Consider the following 13,359-nt stretch of genomic DNA (forward strand, 5'->3'; position numbering starts at 1 on the left):
CACAAGACAAACAAACCAGACATTTATTACTATCATAAACTTCTTTCTCCTAATAGTTTAAGATCAAGTTGTTCCTATTATGTAAATATGCATGGTGGTGAATAGGGTTGTTTTGTTTTGGGTGTTTACGTCCCATTCGATACATTATGAAGAAACATCACCAGCTCTAGCTAAAGTGCCACAAATTTTGACCTATTCTGCATGGCTCTTCGGCATCGAGTTCTTTCCTGTTTCAATGCCTATATCGTGACGCTGTTTTAAATAGGAATGCTATAACAGAGAAATTTGATATGGATGAAAAGTGCAATAATATAATAGAACTTAAAAACTTTCAAATTTACTTTATTTAGTAGAAAGCAATCTGAAAAAATTAAAACCCCTGCTGTACTCGAAACCGCGATCGACGCGTTAACCTACTAAGTTAACCAGCTAGGCAATGATATTTGAAATGAATATATACATGTATTGATATTTTCATCAACGTTTGAAAAGGACGTTAGCCATAATGCCGATGTAGAGTACCCCTTAAGGTCGTGTAACTCGTGGCTTTTACTTTTAATTTCGGGCGCTTGGCGAAAGAACAAGAACTACTTATGCTAAACGTTTGAGATTTGAGCAAAAACTAGGTTTTCAATATTCTGTTAAGGAGGTATGCTACATTAGAGAAATTTGATGTATATGAAAAGTGAAGGATATGTACAACAATATTTTGAAGTTGAAAATTTTCAAATTTACTTTATTTTGTCAAAAAATACAGTTTTAGTAGAAGGTAATCTGGAGAAAAAAAATGTAAAACCCCTGCTGGACTCGAACCTGCGACCTACAGTTCAGCAGTCAGTATTCTAACCTACTGAACTACTCGGTTATGTATTTAAATGGAAAAGGAAAAGTCAAGTATTGCTGATATCGATTTTTTCATCCATGTTTTTAAAGGAAGTCATCCATTATGACGATGTAGAGTACTACCTTAAATATTCTGAAATTATAAAACATTAAGATTAGTACATGGTGTCAGACTGTTATTTTCAAATCGATTGAGTACACGAAATGAAAGTAAGATGAGTGCTTTGCACAGCGGCTGGTTAATTTTAAAAGTCGAGGATGTTTAAAATGTGCTACAAGTCTATGACGTCAATAAAATTTTCTCACAGCGTCATTCACAATTCACGTGAACTGCTCTTTTCAGCACATTTCTAAACCTGGCATCACAGAAGCAGTAAATGATGGGATTTAACACACTGCTCAGGAAGTAAGACCTCGATAGGATAGGTAGAATAGCGGAAGCCAGGGGACTCGGTGGGACGAAGTAATATCCCTTTATGGAAGACCCAATGTTCAAAACTAAGTGCGGCACGTAGCTGATGATGAAAACGAAACTCACAAGGAAAGCAATTTTTGTGACAGATTTTTTAACATTAGTCTCCAAGGGAACGGATTTACGTTTTGATGTATTATTGTCCTTGGTTCTTACATCTTTGTTTTGGTTTGATATGGCAGTTTCTTCAGTCCTTTGAGAAATGTCTTCAGACGTGAGAGACAACTCCAGGTTGATCGACTGGTTTCCAGTTGGTTTAATGATATGACCCTTTTCATCTGTTCGTTTAAGGTTTTGAGCTGTCCTTTTCAATATTTTCGCCTTGTGTCTCGTATGTTGGTAAACTCTTCTGGCTATACATGAATAGATGACTGTTAATACTATGATGCAAATAACCACGAGAAGGGTCAAAAATCCGTAATAATAGATACGAAACTTCGAGTTCTTGAAATTGTCATCAACAGAGCAATCATATCCAGTTATATTATTTTTCAGTTGCACTAGTCTCGTTCCAGTGAAAGGAATGGTAGGTAGACATAAAAGAAGGGAAAGTGCAAACGATATCCCACAGCCAATGTACGCCATTTTTATAGTCATCTGTGGCTTCAAAGGTTGACAAACCAGTCTAAAGCGATTAAAGGCAAGACCCATTAGAACCATGGGCGATACAACAGCAAAGACACCGGTGATGAATCGGAAAGATTTACACGCAGCCTCCGCATAGAAAGTATACTGGTATCTCAATTCTACTATCTCAAATGGCATGCTTATAATACAAGAAACTGTATCAACGGCAGCAAGAGCGAGAATGAAGACTCTGTGTGTTGTTCTGTTGTAGAATCGGGTGTATGCAATCAATACAGAAACATTACCCGGGAGTCCGAGTAAAATCAGAAATCCAAGATACACAACAGCCGGTACTCTTTTTCTGAATTCTTCGTCACTTAAAGTCTCCAAATTTAATTCCATTGATCCCGAATTTTTTAATGTTCAGGACAATATTTAAAGTGTAGTAAAATTTCTTAGAAATTAACAACGCTCCGATGGCAACAAATTAAATGTTCTCCAGGCCCGGTGTTTTTTAAATCTATTTTAACAGTATACATGTATATCATGCACTTTACTTTCATTTACGTTACTATAAATACATGCAATATTATAAAACAGGAAGTCAATCTGTGTGAATTGGAGTGTGTGTTTGTTACGAAGTAAAATGATATTAATGGGGGGAAAAAGCTTTCAATATAACATAAAATTTCAAAGCTCGGATAAGGAAGAATGCATGCTTTACGACCACTAGCTCCATTTCGTATAGTGTTTCTTAATTAACATTTAAAAGCTTTTTAAGTTTTAAGATATCAGGAAATCTTATTATTCAATGTTTATCTTTTCAAATTCTATTATTTTTTAAATTCTAAAACTAAAAGTTACATGCTTGAATATTTCAGTAAAATATAGAAGTGAACATATCCTGATTTTTTTTTAGTTCTCTTGATGACGTCAGATGGCCAGTATTGGTCATCTCAGCTCCATTCCTCTGTATCTAATTCTTTTTCCACTGACCTGTCATTTTTCCGTGGGTCTGCCTCTGTTTCATTACACTGGTGTCCATTATGAAATCGCGAAGTGATTTTTAGCCGGGCTTGCTATAGGCACGCAAATCGCCAGTTTTACGATAAACAGCACAACAGAGAGAATAAACAAAAAACCGAACAACCTCAAAGTAGAAGCTTCCGATATACAACATAGTCACAAATTGAGACGATACTTTATCAAACATCTGGATGCAATTGAAATTTTTGATAGGAAACAGAATGAAAATGAAAATATGAATAAATTTCTTGAATTTACATCATATACACGTTTGTACATATGACTGTTTTGCATTATGATACACGGTGGTACTTACATATAATACGTTAAGTATTATCATGTTCAAAGTGTCTCATGTAATGAACAATGTTTGAGCTCATACTAATAGTGCAGATTCTGATTTTTTATTCTTTTCTTTTTATTATCATTTTTATAAACATTGCACATTGAAATGTTAACAATCATGCATGCTGTATGCCCAAGAGGGCCCTAATTTGGATATAAATCACATCGTACTGTAGTAGACGAATTTAGGATATTCTTTGTTATCAGTAACATTTACCGTATGTATACCAATCGAAAACAACGAAAATAAGTGGACACCACAATAGGAAAAAACTAATGTAAAGTCAGTCCAAGTACATACGGTGAGTTGGCATTAAAAAACACTTTAGAAAATAATTGTGTACTTCTAATAACATTTATTGTGTACAGAACAAAAAAAATAAAACGTTTGGAGTTTAAGATAAAAATCAAAAACTTTAATATCATTTCCTGATATTTGAAATTTTCTTGAATGGAAAGTTTAAAAATGCATTTTAGCATATTTCCTGGATTTAAAAATTTTAGTTTTTGAATTTGAATTATGTTGGAGTTAATTACTTTTATGGATTATTCTAGCTATACTTTATCCAAAACAAGATCAATGAATAACAACAAATACTTCATTTAGAGAGCTGAGAGCGCGAATTTTCTTCAAACATCTTCATTTTAGCCTTTTACCTCTGAATTTTATCAGCATTTCATGATTGTTATTCTTGACCAAAAATTAGATTCAATTCTGAAGTTGACCATCGCAAAATGTGTAATCTCAAAGGTAATAAATTAACAACAAAGTAGTGTCAATTCTGTGGGATGGGCGACGTGCACCCTCGTCCGTCACCCAGGCCCCCTGCAGGCACGAGGGGAGAGCATTTATCTCTATCTCCCCCCTTTGAACCCCCTTGCGTACTCTCAAGCAATGGTTAATTAACCAAAATTTCACCGGTATCACCAAATGGACACATTTTGATAATCATTCTCAACTTGTATATCATCTGAATGTCCTGCAATTTTCATGGGAATATCAAAAACTTTCAGGATTCCTGACCAAAAATTAGACTCAATTCTGAAGTTGATCATTTCAAAATGTGTAATCTCAAAGGAAATAAATTAACAACAAAAGTGTCAATTCACTTGTCAGCCCTTTGAACAACTCCTATGATGGAAAGCAAAAATTTGACAAAATTACCTTACACTGATTTAGAAAACCATCTCCCAGTCCTACTGAAAGCCCTGCTTTCAGCACTTTCAGTACTTTGATTTTTATATGGTACTCTCTTCCATGCGTACAACCTTTCCTATCTTTTTCTACTCTTTATTTCTACACGAAGAAATTTTCTTCTTGTGATGATTTGGTGGTCTATATTGGAAATGAAGTTATGACAATCTGGGGTGGTTTTTTTTGGGGGGGGGGGGGGGTAGTTTTCTGATAATTTGTTGCTGATGCATTGTTACTTCCCAGGACCCTTAACTGAGAAGTGCTATAGATATTTACTTTTGAAAATCTAACAAATGATAATTTCATCTTGAAATGTTCTCAGTATGTTCAAGCCTCGTATGAGTTTGTGTTACCGTGATTTAGACATCCACCTCGTGCTGTCCTCGATGATCTAGCTGTACAAAAATGCATCTTGTTCTGTTACTACTCATGTTCTCTTCAGCTAGATTCTAAATATAGTTTCAAGGATTTAATGTCAAGGATAGAGATTACTTCCGTTCTAAAATGTCATTTCGGTTTTATGTTTTATTTTATTTTTTATCATTATTACTTTGAAGAAGAAAAAACCTCTTACTGTCGATAATCCCTGGCTAGACAAAATTTGGAGTTAGTTGAAGTTGGTGTATTAGCAGTCTGATGGTAAACCTAATAGTATATTTTGTTCTATTGTTAAGAATTTACAGTATTGATAGAAATTGAGTTCCAATGTTTGCTTTTTAGCTACATCCATTTGGTAACCACAGTGAGAGGGAGGAGTCGTACTATCATCATATGAGGAACCATACCAGGAAGTGCAGATTTCTTCCTCATGGCCACATGGAAGTTGACTGTTAAAACTGGTTTCTGGATAATAACTCAAGTACTTTGCATTCTATTCAAACCAAATTTGGACATATGGATACATACAAGGAAGGGAAGATGCCTATCAATTTGGGGGTGAGAAGGTCACATCCCGGTGCGAATCCGTTGTTATCCACAATTCAACACAACATGACTTGCGGTCTCTCAGCACGTCCTCCTAAAACCACACTATATCCATGCACATTCACGCATGTCATACATTCAAACACATATAAAAACAGCATTGAAACCCATGAAATTCCATTATTTATTGTCTTTGGATCCTAAAGCCTTTAAACAATGGTTTCCGTGGCCATAAACAGTTTATAATTCACTTGTACTTCTTTGATAATAAGCAAGTAAGTCTGGTGTTGTGGTGGAGAGTCTGTCGCCATGATGCAAGTTACGCAGCATTCATTGCGACGAGTAGTTGGATGGGTGACTGGAACTGTTTTGTTTTTTGTTTTCCTTTTTTAAAGGATTTAGGCGTTGTCCGATTAGGCGATAAAAGTGAAGAAGTATTGAATTGAAGGTGAAAATTGTCGGGAAAAAGCAATGAAAAGGTGGAAAGTCCTCTAATTGTTCGCGAACAATTAGGATTACTAGTTTATTATTATTATTATTATTATTATTATTGTGAGAATTTCAAATTTGTGGGAGGTAAGGCGCATAGGAAAAGTGTATACCTTTTCCGGTGTCTTTCCACTTAGATAACATTTTGAAAATTCAGTAAGAAACAAGTGAGAATAAGGCCCAGGTAGAGAACAAGACTTTAATTACAGGTAGAGAACAAGACTTTAATTACAGGTAGAGAACAAGACTTTAATTACAGGTAGAATATAAACTGTTTCTTAAATAGACAACAGATTGATTTTTTCACTGAATTGTATATATAAGGCTCACGGCGGGTGTGACCGGTCGACAGTGGATGCTTACTCCTCCTAGGCACCTGATCCTACCTCTGGTATATCCAGGCGTTCATGTTTGTCAAACTCTCTATTTTGCGTATAGGAGTTAAAATTAAAGAAATTGTTCACTGTTCGTTATCTTCACCTTTCATGTAACCATTAAGTCTAATTCATTCATTCTTAAATGAAATATTTCTATTTGAAACGAATAAATCCTATTTTAGTATATAAAAAAAAAGAATATTGTCTCATTCTTGTTTGGAAATTGGGCAAATACACAGGGAAACGATGTACAGTATCTGAAGGCTGTCATCCGTGACAAACACAACTATTGTTTCCTTGTTTATAGATATGTTATCACCCAGCGAGAGTCATTCAACCGTGAACCGTGACTAGTAAGTGCCCACTAATGCTATTGATTTTTACGACACATCAAACGTCATCAAGTAGGAAGTATACTTGTATCTCAAACATTTTGTTTTACAATATCGTCACATATATTTGAAAATTGACTTTCAATACTGGTTCTATACTGACATGCAGAATACAAACAGAAATGTAAAAAAGCGTTCGATTCACTGTGACTAACATATAATGAAACATACAATGGTCCAACATCAGCATCACTGTGAAGAACCCGTGACTATTCCTGGGATCAGGGAAGGACATTAATAAATGAAATTTAAGTACCATCAGTAATATTGACACTACCATCAGTAATATTGACACTACCATCAGTAGTATTTACACTACCAATAGTAATATTGACACTACCATCAGTAATATTGACACTACCATCAGTAATATTGACACTACCATCAGTAGTATTTACACTACCAATAGTAATATTGACACTACCATCAGTAATATTGACACTACCATCAGTAGTATTTACACTACCAATAGTAATATTGACACTACCATCAGTAATATTGACACTACCATCAGTAATATTCACACAATTATCAGTAATATTGACACTACCATCAGTAATATTCACACAATTATCAGTAATATTGACACTACCATCAGTAATATTCACACTACGATCCTTTATCAAAGTTTACGAAGCTGAAAATAAATTTCCAGACATGAATGATGAAGGACTGCTCCGAGATTCGGTGAAGGCGTCAGTCCAAATATTCAGCCAAGCCGATTAAAATAGAGGTGAACATATTAATTTTAATGGCACTCATTCCTCAAGTAAAAGTTGATGCGTGTATTTTTTAATTATTACCCTATATGATTAAGTATAATATTACTAAGCATTATAAAAGGAAGAACTGAACACATTATTAAACCACACTTTACTTTGAGTGTTTGTAATATGGAGGACGTGTCTGATAACGGAAAAAGGTTTCCCTCATGCATTTTATGTAAGAAAGAGCTAAACCTAATGACAGGAAAAAATGTGAAAGTGTTAAAATAAGCAAATTTTATGGTGGATGCCAAACTACAGATGCAGGGGCGGATCCAGAAATTGCAGTGGGGGGGGGGGGGGGGCACTTTATGAGGCTGGGGACCGCCTTGAGGCCAACGCCCCCGGAAGGTCATGGATTTTACAGATTTTATAGGGCTTGAAATATGTCTCCTATTCAAGTCATTTGTACTATTTTCTATCACTTTTGATAAGGTGAAATTGGTAAAATGACGCAAATTTTAAGGGTTTTTGGAAAAAATTAAATTCTTCCAATAAAGTAATTCAAGAAATCAAAAGATTTTGTCATTTATTTCTCCGAGAGTGGAAGAAATTATTGCTTCTTTTATTGTTTAGTACATTTTAAAAATAAGATACCACGATTTACCTTAAATTTGAAAATTTTAGGGGGGGGGGACGCCGGCTGCGCCCCCCCCCCCCTTAAATCCGCCACTGAGATGTGTTAATTCACCGTGAAGTTAACCTCATGATTGATAAAATTCTTATTTCTATTTATGTGAAAATTAGGTTCTATTGGTAACCTCCGCTTAATTTCGTTTGCACACTAACGAAATTTATGCGAGGAGGGAGTTTGGTTCTATTATGTAACAGTATCAAAATAAGATTTTTTATTAAATGAATTAATATCATAAATGTTATGGAGTTACATGTGTAATGATAATAAGGCATTTTGAAATGCACACAGGTTTATATTGTAATAAATGATCCGGATAGGAAACTATTGAAATTGTTTTTCTTAGCCTAATGTGAAATAAATTATTTCCATATGACTAAACTAAATGTTCATGTGTTATTCTGTATACATGTACGGCTACTTTTGTAACAGTTTCCCTATTTAACCCCCCCCCCCCCACACACACACACACCTCCCCCCCCCCCCCCCCCCCCCCCCCCCCCCCCCCCCCCATACACCATAAATGTAACTCACTATAGCAAAACACAAAATTTTATGCAACTGTAGCGGTCAGCCGGGTTCGATCGCCGGTGGCCAGATAGCTCAGTTGGTAGAGCACCTGACTGGAGAATTCAAGGGGGCCCGGGTTCGAATCCCGGTCTGGTCCGTTGCATTTTCTCCCTTCCTGATACATTTGGTGCCGTAGACCAGCCCCTGGAACTGACAGGTGAAAATGCCTGCCAGGGGATAAAGATCCTGGGTTGATGTCTTCAGGTGTGAAGACATTTAAGGAGGGAGGAATATAGCGGTCAGCCGGGTTCGATCGCCGGTGGCCAGATAGCTCAGTCGGTAGAGCACCGGACTAGAGAATTTAGGGGGCCCGGGTTCGAATCCCGGTCTGGTCCGTTGCATTTTCTCCCTTCCTGTTACACAACAATTACTATTGATGTGAAAAATGAAAGTGTGAAACATAGGATTAAAATGTTTACTCACTGTCTAAAGTTGTACATGTAGCAGCATGTGTCTGAAAAACAACACTGCTGTCCGAAGCCTGGCTGTCATTGTTTACGGCGTGTTTACATGTACATGTGGGATAATAATACCCCCCCCCCCCCAATGATAATTAAAAACACCACCCCCCTTCCAAAAAAATCCGCAAACTTATAAAAGATTGTTGAATGAAGTGATCAATATGCAATATAACTACATGTAATATCGAAACGCACATACATAGGCCAATAGATCTTATTCATAAGTCAACGGTTGGATCCACCGTTTTTTCGTGTACATCCCATGAGCAGGATTTTGAGAAACACCCCCAAAAACTATCGTTCAGTGCAATAAATGGTTATACAGTTAAAATATCAGGATTTATCTTCATGTCGTACTGAAATAACAAAGCCAAGTAAAGAGGTACTGAATTAATATTACTTTAAAACTGTTGAATGGTTGCATATATATATAAATAAAAATTTAAAAAAATATAAAGGAAGGGAAGGAGGCAAACAGAGAGAGAGAGAGAGAGAGAGAGAGAGAGAGAGAGAGAGAGAGAGATGTATGAGTATACTATGTGTGTGTGTTTTGTAGGAATTAACTTTGACAGATTTTAATATGTACAGTATTAAAATTAAATTGCACTGAATAGTGTTTTTGTTTCACTTTGATACCTAGAGAATTTTCATGTAAAAATACATGAATCGTTGTAAAATTGTAACGTTACGTTGTAAAATTGTGACGTCAATAAAAATCTGGCTAAAAACAATGGGTACTTTGAACGTCAATAACTAAAAAACTTGAAAAGATATCAGAAAAAGGATAACATATTTTAAAAATTGATAATCTAGGCTTCTGTCCCCAAGAATAATATCAAGTTTTGACTGAGGGCCATTGGCTATTCATGGCTCTAGTTATTTGTTTTAAAAGTTTTCATTCTCGCCATTTAAAAGACTGCTACATTTGTACATGCACCTTAGAACATTTGTATATTTGTTATTAAAGAAATGTGGCATGCGTACAAATAAAAGATGATCAATTTCACAACTCCTTATAAGGAATACAAAATAAAGAGTTGGGCAAACACGGACCCCTGGACACACCAGAGATGGGATCAGGTGCCTAGGAGGAGTAAACATCCCCTGTCGACTGGTCACACCCGCCGTGAGCCCTATATCTTAAACGGAGTTATAGAAATTTACGGACGGTCACTCATAAAAAAGTAGATACTCGCATTTTCACATTTACTACTTTTTCTGATTTATTAGAGAAGTAAAATGAAAGCATTTCTATGATGTACATTTTAAAGATTTGACTCGAGTCAAAACAAAGTTTGAGATTATCGTATATTTCTTGGTAGCTCAGATGAGAATGGTGGTGTGCTTACGAGCCTATATTGTAATGTGTTGTTTTATGATTGTAATAATAAACATAAAAGCAAATATAAACTATTGTAGGCTGTAAAATTTAGCCAAAGCAGAATAGCCCTTCTAGTCAGTTATTTATTTCAAAATATATTTCAATTTGAAAATACTTTAGGGCATGAAGAGCGACGCCTTTAATACGTGGATATATTGAAATGTATAAACATATTGTGTAATAAATGTAGGGGTTTTATCAGTGGAGATGTACACTTGAAAATATTGAAAATTGTTAACAAGATTCAACCTGATGACATATTTTAGAGGTGATGATCACCCTGAAGCCCCAACAGGAGACGGTTGACAACGAGGGACAGACCATTTGAATGGGGGTTAGGGTACATTGTGAATATACTTCCGTTGAGTTAAAATTACTTCAGCATAAGAACAACACAAGACTATGTTCACTGATGTAATATACAGTCTACATATATTCACAAGTTTGATATTTTAAGTTAAAATATGTGGAAGCCTGTTTGGACGAGATCTAGTTCTGTGTGATTTAGAGAAACGTCTTAGTTTTCAGTCACACAATCACTAATAGTCATTTTATGGAATATGTGTGTCTTTCTGAAATGGTGAAGGATGTTTTTTAAAGAAGAAAAAAAATATGCAGTACTGTTTCAGTTAGCTAAACAATATCCGACGTTGTTACTATTGGAACGAAATTCAAAATAAATATTCTATATATCTTGTGAATGGTTCATTGTACAAAAAAATAATCTTGTTATTTTTTTTTTTATTTATTTATTTTTTTTTTTTTTTTTTGTTGTGCTGAAAGCATATATGATGACGCCCCTTTGTACTATTTAGTGATAAACACCGGTATATTCAACTGATGCTACATTGCTTTTTAACATTTCATTGGGGAAATATTTTGCAGTTTATGTAGTGCTTAAATAAAACCTGTTTGTGGCTCCTACCTGGTTCTAAATAGAGATTTACTAAAACCTTCATATCATTGCCTACACTGTGATGTATAAAGGATGGATATCCGTGTAGGATTTGGCAAATCTCACCCGAAGGCTGAATATTTCTTTACGTCTATACATATATATACTACATATACTCAACATACATGTAGGTGTATATTGTTATAATGAGCATGGTAGCCTCTACCAAACTGGAAAAACCTATGTGCCCGTCTGGTCCCAGCTAGGGCACAGGGTCTGAGTCCGTTTTGGGTCCGAACTCTGTGATACCATAAATATACTTATGGTATCACGGAGTTTGGGCCCAAAACGCGCTTATCCCCTGTGAGCTATGGTGGACCTTATACAGTCCATAAACTGAAAATGCATTACGTCGAAACTTTAATACTCCTTACTCATGAGCATCTACCTCGTATTAAGCACATTATTAGCTGCTTGTGACCCTGATCCAAGGTCATATGAACTAGGTCAAGGTCATTACATGTTGTTCAAAATAATTGTTGGGTCATAATTGTATAAGAGAGAGAGAGAGAGAGAGAGAGAGAGAGAGAGAGAGAGAGAGAGAGATTAAACGCTCCTACTTGATACAAGAGTTGCCTAGCAGACAATATGTCCAGGATTATAACTTTGTAATGGAGAAACGTCAAAGGAATTTTACGCCCTCTTTGACATTTGTAAGATAATAATACTTTAAAAATGAGAAAATTCAGTTGTTGAATTTCAAACAATGCACTCTTGTACTTTGAACATGTAACACTTCAATTTTTTTTTTATCGAAACTCTTCCTTGTGTGATATTCAGGTGACTGTTAAAAAATGTTGAAAAATGTATATGTACACATGTACATGTATTTACAGTGGTGAGTCGCGCGGGGGAGGGCGTGCAACCCCTCCACTTGGTAAAATTTTTTTTTTTTTTTTTTTTTTTTTTTACAAAATATAGTTATTTCATACTATTTCGAAATTACAATCCTCCTTAATGAGCTGTTAAAGTGCCATTATGGTTGTAAGAAACCTCTTTTTCTGCATGGATCCGCACCCTGTGCTGAATACCGTAACTATTATTCATTCTCATTGTGAAAACTGTCTCCCCGAGGTAAAACACGAGTATCAACAATAGAGAAATTTTGTAAACAATTCAATCTTTAGATAAAATATTATCTATTTGTAATGTTCAATTAAAGCCATCAGGACATAGAGCCCCAGGGTGTTCTATAAGTAGACATGAAAACAAATTTGGATGAGCGGTATTTTTCTTTGTGCTAAAATACACTGTACATATTAGTACAGTAGTTAATTGAAATATAGCAGCCAATTTTTGGCCAAAAACATCCTGATTGAAATTACTATACATTTGACTTTAAATAGTATAAATAAAGATGATTTGGGGCATTGAAAGCTGTCATTTTTTCAAAATTGTTTTAGATAGTACCACAGGATTGACTTCAAAGGATTATAAAATCTTTTTTTTTTTTTAAATGAAATGAAATAAAACAACAACATGAAATTCATTCAGCATGTGCATGTCTTTTCTTCGGTTTGCAGGATTGTCAGCGTTACATTGATGAAGAGACATATTCTATCTTTGAGCAAACTGATCTATGAAATTTTATGAGAAAAGTATGAAATGGGTTCAGCTTCTTACAACGAGGCGTAATTTGACATCAAAGACAAACTAATGAAAATTAGATGTTTGATCCGCTCACATTTTCGCTACCTAGTGAAGCGATATTTGTGAATTTTAATTAGATTGAAATCAAAAGTAATTTGGAATATGCTTGCAGCGCGATATCCCGGAACCTGTTCTGAACACAATGAAAAAAGTCAATAACCGAAGAAAAAATTTAGATTGTAATTTCGCAGTTTATCAATACCAGCTAGAACTTCGCATGATTGATGAACAGTATGTGCACAAAAAAATCTTGTGTGTGACTTAGTAGATATAGTTAGACTTTGATAATTTAAATATGAATATGTACTATAGTA

The 13,359-nt window shown here is 35.2% G+C and overlaps 1 protein-coding gene and 1 non-coding gene across 3 annotated transcripts; one reads left to right on the forward strand and one right to left on the reverse strand.

The window, feature by feature from the left end:
* Positions 1-9: 9 nt before the first annotated feature.
* LOC130053100 (cholecystokinin receptor type A-like) lies at positions 10-2,419 on the reverse strand. Of its 2 annotated transcripts, none has more exons than XM_056159691.1 (2): positions 1,169-2,419; positions 10-976 (listed from the first exon to the last, which is right to left on the reverse strand). In XM_056159691.1, the coding sequence occupies exons 1-2, from the start codon at positions 2,282-2,284 to the stop codon at positions 968-970; spliced, it is 1,125 nt and encodes a 374-aa protein (XP_056015666.1). In that variant the 5' UTR covers positions 2,285-2,419; the 3' UTR covers positions 10-967. The 2 variants fall into 2 exon arrangements, with proteins under 2 accessions (XP_056015666.1, XP_056015662.1); XM_056159687.1 differs by having other exon boundaries at positions 1,150-2,419.
* Positions 2,420-8,620: 6,201 nt separating this feature from the next.
* Trnas-gga (transfer RNA serine (anticodon GGA)) lies at positions 8,621-8,695 on the forward strand. The gene has a single exon. It is a non-coding gene; the product is annotated as a tRNA-Ser (tRNA).
* Positions 8,696-13,359: the final 4,664 nt, after the last annotated feature.

Source organism: Ostrea edulis, chromosome 1, assembly GCF_947568905.1.
Source record: "Ostrea edulis chromosome 1, xbOstEdul1.1, whole genome shotgun sequence".
Lineage (NCBI taxonomy): Eukaryota > Metazoa > Mollusca > Bivalvia > Ostreida > Ostreidae > Ostrea > Ostrea edulis.

Excerpts from the sequence above, each read along its gene's own strand:
- LOC130053100 (XM_056159687.1), bottom strand. The coding sequence starts at position 2,284 with ATGGAATTAAATTTGGAGACTTTAAGTGACGAAGAATTCAGAAAAAGA.